The following is a 23,106-nucleotide window of genomic DNA, read 5'->3' on the forward strand; positions in this document are numbered from 1 at the left end:
CTGTTTAAAAGGGCTTCGTGTGGTCAGTAGGTCTTGTGATGGGTCAGGTCACCTACTGATCACACAAAGCCCTTATAAACAGAAGAACACTGACACTGACATCCCCTAAACGCCACTGAAGATGTTACCTAGCCTGGTAACAAAACATTCAGAAACCATCCCACAAGCTCAGAGAACAAACCTTTACTCCCATTCTGCAACCGACCTACATATATTTGCCACTCTTTCTTGTCTCAGTACTGGCCAGCTTTCAGGAAAAAATTTAAGACATGGCATAGTTTTGAGAGATCCAACTGGGGTTTGCCAAGCATTCTCTTTGGAAGCAGAAGTATAGTGAGTCTGAAATTGCATATATTGTAAAATGCAATAATTCATTCTGAGAAGCTGCAAATGGACACACATAATACATACCTGGGATGTGGACTGTCAATGATATAATGAAACATTTTTTAAAAACTTCCCAAAATAATGATGTTTTCATTCCTGCAATTTAACTTGATTGTTCTATAACCCCCTATTCATCTATGTCTTCTATAATTCACAGTTTCATTCTGCAGGGCATTCCTCCTGAAACATTACGTTGCAAATTCATTTTATCAAAGGTAAGAAAGTGTTATTATGGGGGCCTTAATTATTGCCTTCTTTAACACTATCATTTCTATTTAATTATCAGTTACACTCTAAATTAATTATATGAAGCGATCTGCCCTAGAGTAGCTAAAAGATAAGAGAATCTTAATAAAAGCAACACTCAGAAAAATAAACTTAAAGAGATTGGTTTTCTTTAAATGCATAACTAAAAATCAATTAAAAGTTAAACGTTACATTTCAGAAGCTAGTAAAATTAAGGCCCTTGCTCCAATGATTAATTACAGAGAAAAAAGTCTTACAAAGAGAACAGATGCCACTGTACAATGGCTTTAGATCATCAGAATGATGGGAGAGAGGCCTAATATAGACAGGGCTGAGATAGGAAGATAAAGTAAAGGAGGGCTGGAGAGAATGATGAAATTATTTGAGGTGAGAGGGGAGGATATGGGTTTGTACACATCTGTGGGCAACATGGCAGAAGAAGTGAAAAGAAGAGTGAAGAAGAGAAGAGTGAGCTTGGCAGAGAGGATTCTAAAAGGAAGAGTGGAATGAGTGAATGAATGAGCAGACTTTGTCAACTGAGAATGTGGATTATGAGAAAGAGTAAGCTACTAGTTCCATAGGATACTTGGTTATATCATAGATCAGATTTCATTTCCATCTTGCATCCAGACCTTGAATCTGAAAAGTGAAATCTCTTTCAAATAAAGCTTGACTTCTGCTGATACATGCCATTTTCTTGGCCACAATATAGAAAAGGGTTGCCATTGATTTCTTTGGAGATGTGGATTTTGGGTTTTGTCTGCCTAAAGCTCTGCATGCCCTAGTGGTTGGTAATGCCAATATAAATCAGGCCTGATCATGTGCAGCTTTTGGACGTCAGCCAAGGTCACCTAGATACTTCATTCCAATTGGACAGTTAATATCCAGTTATTTATTTAGCTTCCCTGCTTTGCCTTTCAGTGAAATCAGTGCTTTGTGATTAGCCACATCCATTATGAATCTATGAATAGTCATCTATAGGAGCCATTCTGCAACTCAGCCCCTGGATAAGGATACCTGGTCTAAGGAATCCTTGAAGGACAGGACATCACAGGAAAAGATAAAGATGGTGCTGTTGTGGGATTGGTGCAATGTTTTAGCCTTGGGCCAGCACTATTGCAAGGAATTACATTTCTACCTCCCACCATTTGCCTGTTATTTTTTTGTAAGATCTCCAAATTTACTTAGAAATTTAAGCAATCTACCAACCCTTTACAAACAGATAACCTGAGATCAAATACTAACCCTAAAACAAAGTGATTCCCCCCCCACTTTCAAACTATACTGATTAAAAAGCAAGTAAAATGGCCTGGCTTTGATTTTCCAAGACAATTAGACAGAAATTATAATCTGAAATTTCAGACTAACCTGGCCTTTTTATTGGTTTTTTGGTGGGCGTGTCTTTCCTCTTGTTCTGAACTGCAGGAGAGTACGGGATGCCCGAGGAAGAACTATTCTTACGAAAATGTTCCTTCAACCCCTTGATAGAGCGGTCCAACTGGCTGGAACGGATCTGGTAGTAAACATTCATGAAATCTAGAAAAAAAATAATGCACATTACAAAGCAGACTTCATTTTTATTAGTGCTCCAAAATACTGATAGCACAATAATGTAACAGAAAAATTGCTCATCAATTTCAGTAAATTGGATTAGGCTTATTGGAAAAAGAAACCACACTGTCAAACTGTTTCATTTTTTTTTAAAAAAATCATATAAATATAAAATATATAAATGTTTTGTTTAGGAAATGTCTATTTACTAAAACGCATTGCTTTATAAATAAGAAAAAAAGAAAAGAAAAAGAAAACGTCATTACACCCCAATAGCCATTTGAAGTAAACTATATTTATGAAGCTTGACTAGAAAATATAAAGTTAGCAAAAATCAATTTGTAAAAGGCACTGTATTTAAAATTAGATCAATCAGGTCAAGTTTAAACATTTTTGCTTTTTTAAAAAATACTGACTTTAGTACAGTTACCACTGCCAAAGATGACTTATTCAAGGGTACACAATGTGCAGCTCTCCAGATGTTGCTGAACTACAAATCCCAGTAACCCTAAACAATATAGCTAACAATCTGGGATGTTGGAAGAAGCAATTCAGCAATCCTTTCAGAAGCCAAGCCTTGTGCACTTACATAAGAAATACCAACAAACAGTTTTCAAAGCATGCAGAGTTAATTTTGCCTTCTCCAAAATTCCCTTATGCCTTCTAAATTTCAGTCTCCTACCCTTACTAGAGCTGTGCTCTAATTCTCTGAATGCTCGCTCTACAAAGCTCTCCCTAGAAGCTATGCTGGTGTGAGAAATGGCTCTGTTCCTTAGGCTTCCCTTCTGGACTCCTGCAGGTGGTTGCTTCTCCTCACACAGGCAGTTAAAACCTGTACCGCAAAGAAAATGAAGACAAACCAAGTCACCCAAAACAGGCCCATCAGAATATTTAGAGGGGCTCCTTTCAGCTAGGCTGCAAGGGAGGCAGTCAACAATTAGGAACAAAAGGCATGGAGCTATCTCTGGGAATAATATGAATTCAGTTCATGGTTCAGTTGCATGACAGAACACCACAACAATCACCTACAGCCAAATTAAGAGTTTCATGTTTGAGAACCAAAGTTGTGTTGGTTTTGTAGCAGCAGAAATGTTGGTTTACTGAAATGGACAGGCTTTTCTGACCCTGTATGGGCTACTTCATCCAATGCTATATCAGGATGGTTAAATGGGTGGCTGAGTTAAATTTAGCCAAATCAATCACAACTTCAAGCATTAGAAGATATGGAAACTGTATACTTAAAATGGTCATTTTTTAAAAAAAAACAGATTACAAGAATTGAAGACTATAAGGCAAGGGAATGTAATGGCAAATTCCCAGATTAAATTATTACAGGTAGTCCTCAATTTATGACTCATCACTTAGTGACTGTTCAAAATTACAACAGACCCTGAAAAAAGGATTTACTACCTAAATTCAAATTCCTCCCCCTGCAGACATGTGACTGGATTCTGGGCATTCAGCAACTTGCCTACTTTTATAGCCATTTGTAGCATTCTGAGGTCATATAAATGTGATTTGTGACATTTTTGCAGGAAAGTGGCATTTACTTCTGGTTTCCAGAAACCCCCCCCCCGCCCACAGAATGAGCAATGGGTTGCTTAATGACCATGTTCACTTTATGACTGCGATGTTCACTTTATGATCATCACATTTGCTTAATGGCCACTCCAAAAAAAGTCATAAAATTATGTGGGTCACATAGCAACCCACTTTACGATTGTCATGACTTATAACCAAAATTATGGGTTCAATTGTAGGCCGATCCTTGAAATGATCTTCAATTTTTGAAATGATTTTACAATATTTTAAAGAAAATATACAATTATCCCCTTAGCTTTCCTCTCTGCAACCAAAAACAAATCTAGAAGGCTACTTGGAGTACTGTAATGTCATGGCTCTCTTCTCTCCAACATTTAATTCCATTTGCCTACAGTTTGTTTCTTCTGTGCATTTCAATTCTTGAACTTGCCCCCCCCACCCCCGCCACCCCAAATGTGCCAAACTAAGCATTTTAGGTTATGATGTAATTTTTCAAAATAAAAGAATGGAACTCTACGTGCTTTTTTTCACAGTATTCCTGATGTCAAAACAGAATAATAAACAAAAAGATGATAAACCTGAATTGGGAATAGACTCCACCCACAAGTCTGCTTTATGTGAAATCAATTGGACATCTTCGTGACAATTTAAATTCAATTAATTTCCATGGAAAGTAAATCCAATTAACTTAATCGAGATTCAAACTTATGTAATTTGTAATGGATATACTAGCGCGTCTGCTAATTTATACTGAGCCCCATCCCGTTCGTATCAGAGGCACTGATTAAGGCACTTCCGGGTTGAAAGGATTAGCCAATGACATCAGCGCTGCCTGGGGGACGCCCATTTATATTGAGTGAAGTAGCCCTATGTTATCAACGAGAACCAATCTTAAGAAAAGGATTGTTAATATGGAAATAAACTGAGAAGTTTTACGATTGTTCTTATTCTATAGCTCTTCACATGAATGGAGCTCAAAGAACACCAATTTGGTCAAATAATTTGGACAGTCAACCCCATGCAAACAGCCCCTTATCAAATAACACAGAGTTTTCAAGTAAATATAGTTCATTTCACACACAAAACACATGAAGATTCATCAGTGAGAAATAATCTGATGCTTTCGTTTTGTGTTTTTCCTGTTATAACCAGAAACGCCTAACAGTGTTTCTTCCTGTCCCTGACTTCCCAGCTTCATCCATATTTAAAACAACATTCCCCAGTTTGGAAACCCAGATGTGTTGTGGCTACAACTCCCTAAAAGCCCCTCCGGGCTGGGAATTTTGAAAACCACAGTCACAAAAAGCTGGAGTTTGCTTATGTCAGAAAACTGCTCTGGAGATCCGAATCCTCTTCCATTTATTCCTTCCTATTTTCTCCAAGAAATTCCCAACTGCCCAGGCTTCCCCCTCTCCTACTCACTCCAGACTGGACTTGAAGATATCAACTGTTCCTGTGGTTCTTGTTGCTGGACTGCTGAGGACAGAGAAAGGTAAGTGGCTGATATCAAGAAAGCATGCAAAGCTCATGGATGTGCCCAGAAGAAGAAATAAATTCCTTCAGCTAGCAAAAATAATGTATTATTTTGACTATTATTCTAGAAAAAAAGGAAACAATGAAAGATTTATTTGATTTTTATAGGAACTTCTGAACTATACTCATTTCCCCCCGGGTTAGCATAGGTAAATGCAAAAGAGGCGGAAGCTGAAATGAGCATATTTTCTCATGTCACATTTTAAATCATCCGCATTTTTGGTATTAGTTTAATTTCTGTTCAATAAATAAATGTCTTGAGCATTTTTTAAAATCTACATTAGAATTTAAAGCAAGCTAAAAATTACATGCAGGGGAATGTTGAACAATTCTGGCAGTTACTGGAGTTCATGCATTTCCAAGCCATAAAGTTCTCTGGTTTTAATCTAATTTGTTTTGTGGATCCAACCACTGTAACTAAGATTTATAATCCAGCACAGGATTACTCAAACAACTTTGAACCAGTAGAGTTTTGACAGTTATAAAATGGCTATGTTGAGCATGGGTAATTAAAATACATCCATTTCCCAGAAGCACAACAAGGAGCATGTTTAAACAAATTAATATCTTTACAATAATTGTGGGGGCTTGGAAATTAACATTTGTGCTTGAAGCTGATGCTTTTTTCATCATGCTCATTTCCCATTTGTGATTTTAATTAAAATGATTAAAAATACATGGAAGTAAGACAGGAAGTTTGATAGATATTGTTAGGCATGTCTGCACATACAGGTATCATACCAGGGACCAAAAGCTTCAAATTATGTGTGCATTCAGCCATTGTGTTTATAAAAGAAAATATAAAAGCCTTAAGAAAGGAAATTTAGAATGGAAAAAGAAGAAAGAGTTAAGTATTTTTTACTTATTTGTTAGATCCTCTTCATTCAAGAACTCAAGGCAACAAACTCAGTGCTCCCTTTCTCTCTCTCCTTTTTTTTTTTTTACCATTTCAAACAATTTATAAAATAAGTTGGGCTGAGAGAGAGTGACTGGCCCAAAATCATTGAATAAGAATAGGCTAAGATGTTTTTTTCAGAGCTGCCAAAATAGCTTTTCTTTTGAAAAAATATGTTTAAATTCTGGAATACTTGCTTTCATTCTCCACACAATCTGTTGAAAATCAGACTCTTTTACAGTTTTCACCTCTTTTATCCTAGCAATCTTCTGGATAAGTCACTTATATTTTTACACTGAAAGTGAAAAACAGGCTGACAATATATAAACAGTTCAAACAGTAGATTTTGGTGCCATGCTTAGAATCACAGTAATCCATGTAGACAGCCAATTGCTTTCCTTGTCCAGGCAATGTTAAAAGTCAAAGTAGTTTCAGTTCAGCAAAAACATCTACACGTGGAATCTGCACCAGGTTCAATTCAATTTCTAGATTTCAATAAATGTGAGCATTCTGATTGGGGCATTAAAATTAGATACTTCATTTGCTTTGACCAGAATAAGAGAATCAGCTTTGCCAAATGCCAAAATATAGCAATAGCACTTATATACTGTGCTTCCCAGTGCTTTACAGCCCTCTGTAAGCAGTTTTACAGAGTCAGTGTATTGCCCCCAACAATCTGGGTCCTCATTTTACCGACCTTGGAAGGATGGAAGGCTGAGTCAGCCTGGTGGAATTCGAACTGCCAAATTGCAGGCAGCTGGCAGTCAGCAGAAGTACCCTGCAGTACTGCATTCTAACCACTGCGCCACTACAGCTCTTAAAAGGTAGTATCACATAACAAGCTAATAATCTCCTGGCTTCAGCAGGATTTAGATGGGGGAAAAACTTTTTCTCAGAATTTTACTTTAATTTCTACTTAAAATTCATGAAACCACACTTTTTTGGGAGGGGGGGAACAAAGGGATATTATATATATTCAAAGGGCTTAGGACCATAATTCACAGGCATGCTTGTATATCTTTCAAGCATGTGTAAGAATCTTCTGATAAGATCCTTTTGAAGAATTCTTAACTGCATTAATTTACCAATATTTAAAGTATTGGGAAATTTGGGAAGTTAAAAACATCAACTCAGACAGCCACTTGGTGCAGGGGTTACGGCACCAGGCTAGAAACTAGGAGACTGAATTCTTTTCTCGCCTACAGCATAAAAGACAGCTGGGTGACTTTGGGCCAGTTACTCTCAGTTCACAATATCAGGCTCGGGTGACAAATACTTTAAAGTATTTTAACTACATCAACTATTTTAAAGAAATCTCAGCAAAAATTACAGGAGTCTTCTGCACATACTGTACCATTTTAGATTATGCCATTAGAAACCACTCTAACATTTACTGGAACTTTAATTCAAACTAATGGAACCAAATTGTTGTCTTATGGCATTGATCAGCAAATAGAAACTGACATACAGGTAGTCCTCAACTTACAACCGCGATTGAGCCCAAAATTTATGTTGCTAAGTGAGAAAATTATTAAGTGAGTTTTGCCCCATTTTACGACTTTTCTTCCCACATTTGTTAAGTGATTCACTGCAGTTGTTAAGTTAGTAACACGGTTGTTAAGTGAAACTGGCTTCTCCACTGACTTTGTCAGAAGTTTGCGAAAGGGGATCACATGACCCCAGGACACTGCAACGGTCATAAGTGTGAAAAATGGTATTAAGTCACTTTTTTCAGTGCCGATGTAACTTTAAACGGTCACTAAACGAACTGTTGTAAGTCAAGGACTACCTGTACTTTGTACATATGATGTGAGAGGAAGATGAGACTAGAAAAAAATGACTGAGCTTTCCAAAGTTGAACAAAGGAGAAAGGGAAGACAACAGGTAAAGTAGGCAGACAATATTACAGAAAATACAAGAGCTGATCATGGAAGAACAGTAAGCTATTATTAAAGGCTGGTTAAAATGAAGAATATTTGATCATGTATTCCCCAACTCTATGATATCTAACTAACATCCCAACTGAGCCCAACAATGATATCTAACTAATATCCTTCAATTTTTGACGTGAAACTTTTGGGAAAAATAAAAAATAAAGAAATAATACCTTCTGTATATTGTATGTATTCTATATATAGAATACATACAGTATACGGAATGTATTATTATATATATAGAATATATGCCACATTCTATTAATTTTTCACATTTAATAATCCAGACTTTTAATTTGCTTCCTATGACTTGCTTGTTACCATACGTTTGAAACATATATTTGTGCCATAAATTTAAAGATGCATGAGAATTAAATTATTCAGAAATCTAATGAGTGCAGAGGCAAAAGGGCACTTTTTAAAATGTCTCATTGAAATACATTAGGACCATTGCTGGCTCAGTGGAAATGTGAATTTCATTTGCTTGTTCAGTGTCCCAAAAGCAGTTCATAAACAGCCAAAATGGCTAAAATCAGAATAAAGTAATAAAACAAAGTACAAGATAAAATCACTCAACACAGAAATAGGAAGGCAAAACTGAAGTCCATAATAAAAGCCTTGCAAACTAAAATGTGCCAGGCAAAAGCTTAGAACAATCCCTAAATCAACTTACCATGATTCCTTCCATACTCCACTAGCCAACCAGAAATACGGACAATGTCCTGTAGGACGCTCTCAGGAAGGTGTTCTAAGGACACATCTTCTTGAGTCTTTAAGTCATCATCCAAAGTGATAAGATCCAGGATAAGGATTGGTGGAACTGGTTTAGAATTTCGGGTCATAAGGCTACGAAATTCAGATTCCAACGATTCCTTCCCCCTCTCAAAAAGCAATTTCTGGATGAGGTAATGCAGATAAAAAAAGATTAAAGCTATATATTATAGCCTGAAAGTGATAAAATAATAGGTTCTTTGTATGGTTACCCAAATCACAAACATGGGCCCAAATCACACAAGCAAGGAAAGGGTATCAAAAAAATTTTTTAAAAAAAACCAAACACTGCATGTAATTCAACAATAGTTCCTATTTAAAAAGCTTTGGTGTCTCAACTTTAAAACAACATCTTAAGGTTTGAAGAAAAAAAAAAAAGAAAGTTGGGTAATGACCCCTTTTGTAAAGGACACAAACACTGGATTTGCAGTTATCATGCTCTTCTTGACCATGACATTCAGACATTCTGACTCACAAATATTTGTTTCCTATTGAAGAAAACATGGCAAGAAATAAAAAATGTAACTCCATTTTATCCCTCAATAATTTTACAGTGTCTCAACTAAACATAAACCATGAAAGGCAAACCACTAGTGATCGGTTTCAAAATGCAAATATTGTAGTTCCTTTCAACCCTTGGGAAGCCAGTTTTTCCCTCTTCCCTTGCTTCAAATACAGATGAAACTTGTGTTCGCACCACAGTCATGGATGTTTTCTTTCTCATCGGATGGACTGCCAGTTGCAATCCTAATTCCATTTCACTCAATCCAGTTGAGTGCAGCTTTGTCAGCATGAAATTCTTACCGTTTGAATCTATGGATTATGCATTTGTAAGAAGACTAGGCATCACACAGAGAAGGCTTCTTAGTGACTTCTTACTCCCTCAAAATCCTGTTTTGCAAGCCCTCCCCTTCAATATAAGCTTACAAATACTTGTGAAGAAATGAATGGCCTGGTGAGAGAGACGGTGTGTGTGTGTGTGTTTGTGTGTGTGTGTGAGAGAGAAAGAGGGAGGGAGGGAGGGAGGGAGGGAGGGAGGAGAGAGAGAGACTCTGAGACAGAGACTAAAATATTGTTTGCTTCTTTTTCTATGAAGGAAGGAAAAGAGGATGCTTAATTCCCAAAGCAGCAGAGACTCTCTGAGAAAAATTAAATTCAGCAATTGGCCAATGTGAAGTTTTCTCTGCTCAGTGACTGGCTGTGTTTGGTTGAAATGATTGGCATGTCTCAGAGTCAGAAGCATGAACACCACTACCCTAAACTTGCTTGATTTGAAGATAGTCAGGGGCTGTGGGCAAATATGAGCTGCTTTTAAAGTAGATATGGAACTGTCTGCAGTTGGAACAGATGGTGGTTTGGCAGAACTCATTTATGTTCATATTCAAACACACTACATACCACTCTATTGAGTTCTGGACTATCAGGATTGTTATCTTGAAAATATTCCACAGCCTTCTGGATTTTAGCCATGCAGCCTAAATATTCTTCCAGTCTCCCTGTAGGACTATAATGGGGGAAAAAATTAGCTCAGGAAGAAAGGTAATCAGACAACTGATTGCTACAAAACTATACAGTATACAGGGTTTTTTAACCATTTTCCCCTGGAGACTAGAAAATAATTATGTTTATTCCCACTCAGAAAAGCCTGCTGTCTTTAACCAGAACTGGACCTTTGGTTCACCATTTAACTGCTAGTTCAGAAGTTTCAGTTGACAAGTTCCCTTTGAAACACTGGCATAGGTAACTGGTAGAGATATAAGGAGGGGGGTGGACAGGGGGTATGTTTTTTTTAATTTTCTTTATTCATTTATATACTATATATCCCCACTACTCAATTCATTTGATAGTATGGTATGGGAGCTATCATAAAATGATTGCCACAATGGACATGGCCAGACACAAAGCTGTCCTCTATTAAAAGGCAAACAGGCAAGATTGCTTATTGTTTACATCCTCAAGATTCCAAAGATGTTCTGTACTAAACAAGTACATTCACTACCAAATACAGCAGTTTCTCACAACCTTCTATTGTGATTTTCTAAGAATACCTCTGGAACCTATGCAAAGGCATCCTGGAGGAATAAAAATGATGCTGAGTATCAGTATTTATTTATTGTTTTTTTTTTATTTATTTATTCCATTTATTTTATTAGGATTTTTCTGACTTTTTTGCTTAGGTTTCACACGATATTCCATTGCAGTATTTTCTCACATTGACAAATTCTATATATGGAGTTCAACTTCCAGAATTCTTAAGAACGGATATGCTAGCTACAAATCCACACATCAGGGGAGTATATATTGGAAAATATTGTTTTGATTCAGCCACTTTTCAAAACAAGTGAAATTATTCTGTTTGGAAGAAAACTGAACTTTTAAAGAAGATCAGTGTTATTATGTATCAACTTACCCTTCCTTTATTATCTTCTCTGTGTCCTTTGCTACATGGTAGTAACTTATAATGTGATCCAAACAAAAGAGAGTCTTCTCCACATTCTCCTGAAGACGCTGAAGATTTTCAGTTTGTTTATGTACAGGGATAATTGAGTTCTCCAGCTTCATCAAACGGCTTTCAAAGGACGAAAGTATTGAAACCTAAGCAAAAAAGTCAGAAAAAATCAGTTATAGGCAACTGAGACCATTTTCTTCAACCGTTTTCACTACTATCTTTTACTTTGCAGTTCTATCAAATAAAAATAGAATTCAAAATGTATTAGGTAGCCATAGTAGAAAATGTTCAATATGCTTTATGAAAGCAAATTATCTTGATGGGTTAACTCAACATTCTGGAATTATTTATCAAGGTTCTGAGACTTTCATCAGACAAGATAATATTCACAGCAAAAACAGGGAAAGATCAAAACTTGTATTACACTGAAGCCATGAAACTCTGTCAAGATGAAATGTGAGAGAAGCTTACTCGGATGATTTCAGGTTGCACCAAAAAGCATAAATTATATAAGCTTACCATATTCCTTGTGAGCTGATCACTTTTTTCTAAACTCTCTCTAATGAAAGACAATGTTTCTTCTTCCTAATGTTACAAAAGGAAAAAAACATACAATTACCGAACTAAATAATTTCAGAATATAAAATTAATGTAAGTTCCCAACAATATTTAATTGTCAAACAATGTAACACTATTCAGAGGGAAAGTTGAAATTCTTATCACTTGGCCGCCAATCTTGGCTGTTGATTAGCATGCTTTTATTTTAAATATCACATCAGAGTTTACTAGCTAAATTATACCCTGAATCTAGTGTATATGAATATAATTTTAAAATAATCATTTATAAACCAACAAGTTCTCTTTATAACTTTCGGAGGGGGTGCAAGTGAATAGAAGAACCAAGCATACTCCTCTATCAAAAGAAGATGTTTCTGATATCTGAAGGTATCAGAAGGTGATTCCCAACATTCTGGAGAAGTTGCCAAGCTTCTTTTTTTTAAAGTGAAAAAAGGTAGTACAAATTACAGCTTGGAAGGAAAAGCATTCTATACTTTTAGGAATTAGGAATTGATACAGAGGAACCCTTTTCTATGGATCTCCATAAATAGATCTCTGTAAACGAGGATGCTCTCAAAAGCGGCCCTTCCACAAATCAGGCATCTTTGTAATGAAACAGGTCAATCTTCTTGATAACCCGAGTCCAAATCATTTAGAGGTTTAAAAATTAAGGCCAACACTTGAACTGAACCTGAAAAACAACTGGAAACCAGTTAAACCAGTTAATAATCTTAGCTGCCACATTTTAAATCAACTGAAATGATTCTCTTTAAAGATAGCCTTGCCAACAATGCGCTTCAATATTCTTAATGTGGTATATTCACATTGTTTACTGTAGTTGTCACCTTCAGAATCACCGTCCAAAGATGCAGGGACAGCTTATTATGAAGAAGTATTGTGTTAAACTGACCTTTCAAGTAGAATGCAATTCCTTCCAAAACATATTGATTCACAATCCTAAATTACACATTTTGTCAACAAACAGTACCTTTATTTTATTCAGATTAAAGTTCATTCACTGTCAAATTAGCATATTCAGGTTCAAAAATATCAACCGCTTCTTTGAAGTTATATGACAAAATACAAATGAGCTGTATTTCAACTGCATTTCACTCTAAATGACTTCTGCCGTGGTTTCATTCAATCACTCAGAGGGCAACCAAGAATTTTTGGAATTATTTTTTATTCGTATCCCATCTTTTATGATTTTTAGAAATATAGCTCAAGGCAGTGAACATATCCAACACACCTTCCTCCTCCTATTTTCCCCACAACCACCCTGTGAGGTGAGCTGGGCTGAGCGTGACTGGCCCAAAGTCACTCAGCTGGCTCTCATGGCTAAAGGAAGACTTGAACTCAAAATCTCCCATTTGCTAGCCTGATGCCTCAACCACTGGACCAAACTGGCTTGCATTTTGCCATCCCCAACCCTCGGCTACATTTTACTTGCAGATTGCAAAGAAAAAAAAAGGGAGGGGGGAAGCCCACCTTTAAATCATCCAGTCATAAGTGTCACTTGTCCTATTTCAATGCATCCTTAAGTGCATCCACGTATCTTTTCTTTTATGTATACTGAGAGCATATGACCAATTCCTTGTGTGTCCAATCCACACTTGACCAATAAAAAATTATATTCTATTCTATCGTCTGCAGGGATGGGTCATATTTAAAGAACTTGTAAGCCCAATTCTTTAACATCATCCTTGGACCAGTATTTAATTCACCATTAATTGGACCATGATGTGTTAAGTCCCTTTTCTGAGCGTATGCAGCACACTGACACAAACCAACCCCATTAGCCTCCTTCTCCCCAAGCCCAACTCGCCAATTGGAAGTGATGGGCGAATTGATGGGACAGAGTGCTGCTAATCCCGCCACGAGAGGCGGAGGGTTTCCCCAATGCCTTACAGCAGTGTTTCTCAACCTTGCAAGCTTGAAGATGGGTGGACTTCAACTCCCAGAATCCCCCAGCCAGCAGCTGCTGGCTGGGGGATCTGGGAGTTGAAGTCCACCCATCTTCAAGCTTCCAAGGTTGAGAAACACTGCCTTACAGGGACCCCAAGACTCCGGCGCCAGATTTCAAGGCAGTGCCCGGGGTGTGACAGGGAAATAAGAAAAGGCCAAACCCGGGCGAGGGGAGGGATTAAGTCCGATATCGGGGAGAGTCTCCGAAGAGCCGGGGGAGAAGACGCACCACCCGCCCACCTGCTTGAGCTTTTCTTCTATTTCCCTCCTCCGGGCGGACGCCTCCTCCGTGGGAATCATCTTGAAACCCGACCGACCCCGGGAACCTGTGACAGACGAGGCCGGCACCTCCTTCGCGCTCCTGTCAACTCGTCTACGTCCGCCTCATTCCCCGCCCCTCCGCTATTGAACGGCTGCCATGTTGGGAGGAGAGGCTGTCCGGAGCCGAGCCGAGCCGAGCCTGCGCGGTGTAATTGGGCGGAACTGTGGCGCGCGCATGCCCGTGCCGGCGTCTCCCCCCACCCTCACCCCTCTGAAAGATCGGCCATTTTGGAAAAGCCTTTAAGGCGGTTGAGTTTTGAAAGCCAGGCGGGGTTGTCGAGAAGTGGGAGGAGCTCTAGCCCGCGTGTCACGCCTGGCTCGGTGCTACTTAATTGTAGTGGCTTTTCGTTGCTTAAAGCCTATAGACCAGGGGTCTTCAAACTTGGCAACTTTAAGACTTGTGGACTTCAACTCCCAAAGTTCCTTAGCCAGCCGCTGGCTGAGGAATTCTGGGAGTTGAAGTCCTCAAGTCTTATTAAAGTTGCCAAGTTTGGAGACCCCTGGTCTATAGAGATTCTCAGTCATCCAGGTCATGGTTGTCCCAAAGGTGCTTTTTCAGGAGGCAACTGGACTTACTTTGTTTTTTCTTTAAAGACGTTTCGCTTCTCATCCAAGAAGCTTCTTCAGCTCTGGCTGGCTGGTAGAGAATGGAAGGATTTATATTTCTTGCAGACAGCTGGTCATTTGCATTCTTTTAGAGGGTCGTGGAAGTACTTGGAGGTTTATCTGTATCCTCAGGGTCACCTGAGTAGTGCTCCTGGTTCCTGTAGTCTGCAATTTTTTTCTTTCTCTGGAAATCCGTTCATACTCCCACACCATTCGAAGGGTGTTGTTCCCAAATTGGATAGCTAAAAGTCTATAGAGATTCTCAGTCATCCAGGTCATGGGGTGGATACAGATAAACCTACAAGTGCTTCAAGGACCCTCTAAAACAGGGATGTCAAACTCAAGGCCCATCGGCCGGATGTATCATGTGCTGGCCTCACCCACCCTCGGTTTAGCAAAGGGGGAAAAAGTCCTGTTACATCACGTGATGGTGATGTGAGAACGTGAGTTTGACAACCCTGCTCTAAAAGGATGCAAATGACCAGCTGTCTGCAAGGAATATAAATCCTTCCATTCCCCACTATCTTGTCAGAGCTGAAGAAGCTTCTTGGATGAGAAGTGAAACATCTTCAAAGAAAAATAAGAAAGTCCAGTTGCCTCCTGAAAAAGCACCTTTGCGACAACCTGTCGTTGCTTGAAAACCACTCTCAGTGGGAGTTTAGTGAGCGACTATCAATGTGTTGTGACCTAGACCCAAGTAGTTATTACCTAAACAAACATATTTTATTAGAACAACTAAGAATTATTTCATTCTCAGCTTAGTCCAAATTAATTCCAAAACTAATTCTTTATAAACAGTCCTTCAGCCTTATCATCAACCTTTGTCTTCTTTGGGACCCTGCCAAAGGCTTTTCTTGGCAAAACCCCACGAAGTTCAGAAGCAAGAGGTGACGTTGCTTTCCTACAAAGATCCCAAGAGCCGTTGGTGCTCTTTTAAGCCTTCTGGGAGGGGCAATCATCTCCTGGCCTTACTCCTGAGTTGTTCTTTTTGCTTTAGCTGCTCTTGCCTTCTGGCAGCTCTTTGCATGCGTGCACTAGGAACAGGCTCCTCCTGTTCCTCTGCCTCTCTGCTATCCGTCTCTGGAGGCTTCGGAGTCCGCACATCGCTCCCAGATGGCCCTGGCCCCATCTCTGCCTCCGACACAGAGCCCTCGTTTGGGCCTTCCCCTGACTCCAGGACTGGCCCATGGTCCTCCCCAGCCTCCTCACTGTCTGACTCTGACTCAGCCAGCTCTGTAGGCTGTTGGTGGACCACAACACAATGAGCCAATTCTAGCAAATGCTTAAGTGGGTCTATCCAGACGTAATTCCTACTAAATTTAGTGGAAGTCGCTCTTCAATGAATCTGATCTTGCAATTAGTATGGGTAGTCCTCAATTTACACCAGTTCATTTAGTGACTGCTCAAAGTTACAATGGCACTGAAAAATGTGTTTTAATGGCCATGTTTCATATTTAAAACCTTTGCAGCTTTCCCATAATCATGTGACCAAAATTCAGACGCTTGGCAACTGGTTCGTATTTATGACCTTTGTTGTGTGCCAATGTCATGTGATTCCCCTTTTGCAACCTGACAAAGTCAATGTGGAAGCCAGATTCACTTAGCAACCAGGTTACTAACTTACTGACTGCAGTGATTCACTTAAAATGGCAAGAAAAGTTGTAAAATGGGCAAAACTCCCTTAAATGTCTCACTTAACAACATAAATTTTGGGCTCGTCATAAATTTTTTAAATTTAATTTAATTTTTATTTTTATTAAATTTGTATACCGCCCTTCTCCTGCTGGACTCAGGGCGGTGCACAGCCAAAAATAAAAAACATTCCAATACAAAATTTAAAAATTTTTAAACGAATTACACAACTTTGGCCCAAAATTTAAAACATCCCAACTAAAACCCATAGACAATTAAAAATCTAACATCTCAAAAGGGGGGGTGTTTACGCCAGCCCTGCTTGGTGGAAAAGAAAAGTTTTTAGGGCACGGCGAAAAGCCCGGAGATCTGGTATCATGCGTATCTCCGGGGGCAAATCTTTCCAGAGGGCAGGTGCTGCCACAGAGAAGGCCCTCCCCCTGGGGGTCGCCAGCCGACACTGCCTGGCTGACGGCACCCTGAGGAGTCCCTCTCTGTGGGAGTGTACTGGCCGGTGGGAGGCTATCGGCGGCAGAAGGCGGTCCCGCAAATACCCAGGTCCTATGCAACTACTACTGTATGCCAATGTGTTATAGATTATTTTAGCTCCTCTGGCAGCTATAAATGATTTATTGAAACAAATATCCTTACCTCCTCACATACTAGAGTACAATTTGTTACTCTGCTGTTGGAAACAAAATATGAAAATGGGACTATTTTGCTAAATAGTCATTCTTCCCCAGCATGGTTTCCTTAAAATGAATTGGATGTAAGCTGAATTGTAAAATGTGTAAAAGCAATACTATGTATCATGAGCTATAAATGAAAATGTATTTTCTGATGGGGCACAAATAATTAATTTTCAAAAATAAGTCACAAGTACACATTGCTCTTAACAATACAGGCAGTAGAAAATGGGAAGATCAACAAAATGACAATAATCTATCACAAATATATAAAGTGCAGTATCTGGATGATTACTTGGTCATGTATTTATTGTCATTTGCCCTTTGGACAGCTATACAGTTTGCTTGCTAGAGCTCTGTTTTCTTTCCCTGAGATGTCACAACTCCAAATCTGGTTTGCCCCTCTTTTGTCATGCCTTACATTTCTAAATAAATGTACTGGGTGTAAATATCACACCATTCAAAGTGATTTATGTTCAGATAAGCTTGCAGAGAAGTAGAACGCTTGAATAAAACAGACTTTCTTATTTTGCACTTATATTTTAAACAAATTTCTCTTGACTACATGGACTTATTCCCATATTCTTAAATCTGTGAAAATGTTTTCTTATCAAGTAGAAGCAATTAATTAGGTTGTCCCCTTAAATTGTAGGGACAATTAATACTGTCCCTACAACTTAAGGGACAGTATTTTACAGTGCAATTTTCGTTACACCTGAAGCATTCCTTGAAAGGAAGAAGCATCAGAAAAGAATATTGTACCTTTATGTCTAGGTGCAAACTGAATTCTTAAAAGCCATTTAAGTCTGAGACTTACTGTATGCTGACTCATGTGAAGCCAGCTACAATAGTACTGAAAGGACAGCCTGGATGCTTTAATCCCTGGTTATGTAGAGATGGGAATATGTCACTAGCAGTGGTGGGTTTCAAAATTTTTTACTACCGGTTCTGTGGGTGTGGCTTGGTGGGCGTGGCATGGCATGGCTTGGTGGGCGTGGCTTGGTGGGCATGGCAGGGGAAGGACACTGTAAAATCTCCATTCCCTCCCCAATCCAGGGGAAGGGTACTGCAAAATCCCATTTCCTCCTGAACAGCTGGGACTCGGGAGGCAGAGAATAGATGGGCATGAGGGCAGTCAGAGGTGGTATTTACCGGTTTTCCGAACTACTCAAAATTTCCGCTACCGGTTCTCCAGAACTGGTCAGAAACTGTTGAAACCCCCCTCATTTCTACAATTCACATCAGTGTATCTTCCTCAGAAGATTCCTATTGAATTTTTCTACTATTGTTGTTTTCTTAAGGTGCGGGTACAAAAAATATGTGAATGCCTAGTGGGGAAAGAGAGTTTTATAAAGTAAACTTTAAACATTGAATAAAGCACGATGCAAATTTACTGTTCTTTTCCCAAACAGATAACATAATTTGGCTGAGTAATTCTATTTAGTGAAGCCAGTCAAACCTGGTCTTTTGATCATAGAAAGGCACATCCCATTCTATTTTAATGGTTTTACACAAAATTGATGGCAGTTTGTAAAATAAAAAAAAATCTGTAAAATTGTCCACTAGGTGTCCTCATATACCAGTTTTAAAAAAGGAATAATAAGGCTTGAATGCTTTGTTTCAAGCAATACAGTATTCAGTCTTACATTTAGGACATGTCATTTGTAATTTAATTGGGACATTCCTTTCAGGTAGGGGGCCAGCTATTCTTGATGCAGCTCAGATAAAAGTAAATACTATGTTCTGAGTCTTAATCCACTTAGCAAACAGAAGTGCACACACCACAAAAATGTGTTGGAGAATGGGGAAATGAAATACCTGGCTGAGAATTGACTGATTCTTTCAGCTAGAGATACTGGAACATAGAACAATTTCTCACTTTAGGTCTCTGAAATAAACTGATAATTCTTACCATGTTTATATGATTCACATTAATAGTGGGCATATATAGCAAAGATGGAGCTTATAGTTTGTAAAATATGTTAACAAATATTTTGATCGGTCCCAGATTCTTAAATTACATTTTACAACATTTTAAAATAGTATTTTTCCTTTTCTTCTGATATAAGTTTTGCCATGGATACTATCTTGGATACTTCATTAACAATGTGGTTGGTGTCATGTTCAGGAGATGCTGGCATCTCCTGAACATGGGTGCACTTTCCTCCCCTCTGATCACTGAGGACCTTCCTCTTGGTTCAGCCCACATGTCTCCTCTGTCACTGTGACTCAGTCTACTTTTGCACACATGCTTAATGCTCTTTGAAAAGGTGTTAAGCGTGTTCAGAAATCACCTGACTCTATGTGTCACTTGTCACTCTGGTAACTTGAAAGGTGTCTAAACCCTCCATCCCAGGCACCTGTCCAAGCCTGCCCATTATATATTAAGGAAAGCAATTGATTGTTGTTTTTTGTGCCAGTAAATGACATTTAATAGGAGCGAAATCAAAGCCTGGGGAATCTACCAATGCCCCATATTAAAACTACAAGGGCAACACTTATTACCTAAGGCAGAGTAGAGTCCAAAAATATATATGATATGCTTCTATTTTACCTTACATAATTCTTGCAACAGAAAAAAATACCTATTCTGAGGCTTTCTTATAAGAATGCTTTGTTCAGTCCTGTTAACCATAAAATTTTCAGTATATTATTTCACATCGCAAGAGGGTGTTTGTTTTTAAAATAGTAGGAATTTCTTGTAAATATTATTATCTTTTCAGAAACTCCAAAATCAAAGACAATGTTTCACATTTGTTATATTTTTCTTTTCCATTTTCCTTCTTTCTGTGTATCATGTAATTCTGAATTTATCTGAAAGTATATTTCATTTTAACTGCAATCATACTGTATTATATTATGACAAAAATTGTCCCATGCATTCAGATGGAATAGACAGCTTTTTAAAATAATACCTGAAATTATCTTGCTAACCTTAGAATAGATATGGTTCCTTTTTTGTTAATTTAAGCCCATATGTGAGACATGAATCACCTAAAAAAATCCTTCAAGCTTCCTTCAGGTACTAACTTATCAATTTATAGAAAAATGTTACTTCATGCCTTTTAGAATCAGTTATCAAGTACCACACATTTTTAAAAAACAACAAGAACAAGTTGTTGATTAACCGGCAGGTCCTTGCTGAAAATGGGATAATACAATAATTTAGTCTTATCTAATGTGGAGGAAATCTCCAGTACACTATTACATTACAGTCCTGTATTTCCCAACCGACACAGCCATCATATCTAGAGGAAAGCTGATGAAATAGCTCCTCTTAAGACTCTTCCCTGCACCCTGGGAGTTAGAATTTCCTTGAGTTTCTAGAGCCATCCAACTGTCATTGTGGCAAAATAACTGTAATGTGGATGGGCTTTATATCACTAAGAAGAGCTTGTGTTTATCTGGTCAGATAACAGTAGCTGTGAAAACTCCCTTGGCCTTGTGGCTCTGATAAATAAAGGCTATTCATTTGTGGCGATTATTCATTGCTTTTGTGGTGCTGTATTGCTCACTAGGCAATGTTTGCTTGGGCACGTAAATCTGAGGAATGGGTCTGCTGTCTATTCATCTGGCATTGCCAGTGGAGATTCTCAATTATCCATCATGGTTTTCCCAAAGATGCTATTCAAAAGGCAATTTTCTTGGGGTTTTTTTTCCCCTTGAAAATGTTTCGCTTCACGTCCAAGAAGCTTCTTCAGTTCACTTCTTGGATGAGAAGCGAAACATTTTCAAGGAAGAAAACCAAGAAAGTCCAGTTGCCTTTTGAATAGCACCTTTGGGACATCTGGCATTGCACTTCTTGCTTTCCTCTGCTGTTTTTCAAAGCCTTCAGAAACAGCAACAACTTCCTGGTTACTATCTGACAATAAGCATTTGAGTGTTTGGAAAGGGTGTGAACTGGACTGGAATAGAGTGGAGAAATAAGAGCTGCAGTTATGCTACTGCTGAAATGTTTTCCTGGTTGTCGAAAAGTGGTAAAAAGAATTAAAGCTTTTTTTTTCCCCAGAGAAGTCCAAGGATGGAGGTGGAGGGAAGAAAAGCTCCAATACATTTCCTCCTTCCTGAAGAAATACTCTGCAAGATAAAGGTGAAGAGCCAAATTCTTCTCAGACAGAATCCCAGCAACAAAGTCACAGCTGGAAGGAAGAGAAGGAGGGGTACCAGAGAACGGAAATTAGTTGTTCCACTGGTGGCCTCTTAAAGATATACCAAGAAGCTGCTAAATTATTAGGCCAATATTCTATTACAGAATATTGCAGTTGCTCAGTTCTGAAGAAAATGAATCGGTTGTAATGGAGCATTATCATAATAGTTGGTGGTATATAAAGCCTAAAAAGTAGTATAAAGGAATGCACAACTTTAAGCATATTATTATACCAACTTTACCTATCCTGCTGGTAGTTTTCTCTTTCTGGAAGTGAAAGAAGCCATAACAGGATCATTTGTTGTTAACCTGGTATTAATTAATAGGAAGCCTTCACCGAGGAAGTAGAAGTAGCAGGAATACTGAGAGAAAACGATAATGCATGTTATTAGAATTGTTGATTTTAATAGATTACATGTGAGTATAGTTGAATGTGTGTCTTGGACCTTCAAAAAAGCAAATTTTAGTAAACATTAGTAAAAGTCACATAGCAAAGAAGCTAATAGGGAAGAAAAGCTTAGAAGAGATGGGAATTCCTTAAATAAATCCTCAAAACACAATTTCAATGTGTTACAGTAATGGGAAACAGCAGTGGTGGGTTGCCCCTGGTTCGCACCGGTTCTATAGAACCGGTAGTAAAACCGGCGGGAGGCTCCGGCCACCGACTCCGACATCATCAGAACGCTTATGCACATGCACAGAAGCTTCTGCGCATGCGCAGAAGAGTGCATATGCGTGCTTGATTTGCTCGCACATGTGTGCGGCCCCATTGCAAACCGGTAGTAAAGGTAAGTAGAACCCACTCCTGGGAAACAGCACATATAGAAGTGACCTGTTCTTAGGTCGCTAAGGAAAGAAAAGTATAGAATTGTAATCTTGTTAATCTCAGAATGAGCTGAGATTAACAAAAGACGTTAAGAACAAAAAAGAGTTGTATTTGGGTATGTTCAAATTAAAAGAAAGAAAATGAAAACATATCATACATTTGTTATTTTTTAGTAACAAAAAGAGAATTAATTTAACTCTTATTTTAGCTCAGTCTTCTCAGAGAAAAGGATATGTCTTTAACCAGGCAATTGTAAAAACCAGTATGAAATGGCAAGGTTGAAGCTTGAGACTGATTGAAACATGGTACTGGTAAGAATATACCTTTTTATTGAAACAAAACAAAACCCTACATCTCTAGGAGATAAATTGTAGAATTGTGTTCTACAATCCTGGGGGAAAAAACCTTGCTGGTAAACCGGCAAAACCTGTGTGCATGATCTTTGAGAAATCCTAGTGAACAGGTAAAGTACCAGTTGCTTGGAGGAATGCAATTACTCTTCCAAAGACGAGAAAAAAGAGGACCTAGGGAATGACGGTCAAACTGAAATCAATATCTGAGGAGATTCTAGAACAGATTATAAAATGATTAATAAAATAAAACATTATTTTCAAGCTTAGCGGAATATAATTACATCATTTTCAAAACTTTGAGTCATTGTTAAAATTCAAACAATGCATAAATATCAATAGCAGTATAATTTTCGAATTGCTTCAGTTCATTCACCAGTATATCCTCTTGCTTTTTTTATAGTTGTCTTTGATGCCAGAAAGATAAAGAAACCTCTCATAAAAGCTTTGCTGGAGTCCCATCATTTACATACAAAGACATAAATTGATTTAGAAGAAGCTCTTTCATACTTGTTGGCATTTCAATATGATGCTTGTAATGATTCTTGTAATAATAAAAACATTTTGTTAAGTCTCCACTTCTTCAGGCTGCAAATTCCTCGGTTTAATCTTAGAATTATGAATTATGATCTATATATTAGGTACAATTTCTACATTATGAGATTGGTTAGCAATTATAAATCTAGCATGTATTCACAATAGGTTTT

General features: G+C 38.2%; 1 protein-coding gene and 1 long non-coding RNA gene across 19 annotated transcripts in view; one reads left to right on the forward strand and one right to left on the reverse strand.

The window, feature by feature from the left end:
• Positions 1–14,576, reverse strand: part of EXOC7 (exocyst complex component 7) — a 43,010-nt gene extending 28,434 nt beyond the window's left edge. For 8 of the 18 annotated variants that reach the window (XM_034408606.3, XM_034408605.3, XM_034408604.3 and 5 more), the window contains exons 1-6: positions 14,072–14,576; positions 11,828–11,893; positions 11,270–11,454; positions 10,258–10,363; positions 8,762–8,984; positions 2,002–2,169 (exon numbers count right to left, since the gene is read on the reverse strand). In XM_034408606.3, coding sequence (XP_034264497.1) covers positions 2,002–2,169; positions 8,762–8,984; positions 10,258–10,363; positions 11,270–11,454; positions 11,828–11,893; positions 14,072–14,131 — 808 coding nt within the window. In that variant the 5' untranslated portion in view covers positions 14,132–14,576. Of the gene's footprint in view, positions 1–2,001; positions 2,170–2,866; positions 3,017–5,148; positions 5,203–8,761; positions 8,985–10,257; positions 10,364–11,269; positions 11,455–11,827; positions 11,894–14,071 lie in introns of all 18 variants that reach the window. The other 10 variants (XM_087887199.1, XM_034408600.3, XM_034408599.3 and 7 more) reach the window with 2 other exon arrangements.
• On the forward strand, positions 5,086–22,977 carry LOC117660620 (uncharacterized). Its single transcript, XR_004589746.3, has 3 exons — positions 5,086–5,218; positions 21,086–21,166; positions 22,803–22,977. It is a non-coding gene; the product is annotated as an uncharacterized LOC117660620 (long non-coding RNA).
• The last annotated feature ends 129 nt before the right edge of the window (positions 22,978–23,106 follow it).

This window comes from Pantherophis guttatus, chromosome 2, assembly GCF_059756535.1.
Source record: "Pantherophis guttatus breed Tessera chromosome 2, ASM5975653v1, whole genome shotgun sequence".
Classification (NCBI taxonomy): Eukaryota; Metazoa; Chordata; class Lepidosauria; order Squamata; family Colubridae; genus Pantherophis; species Pantherophis guttatus.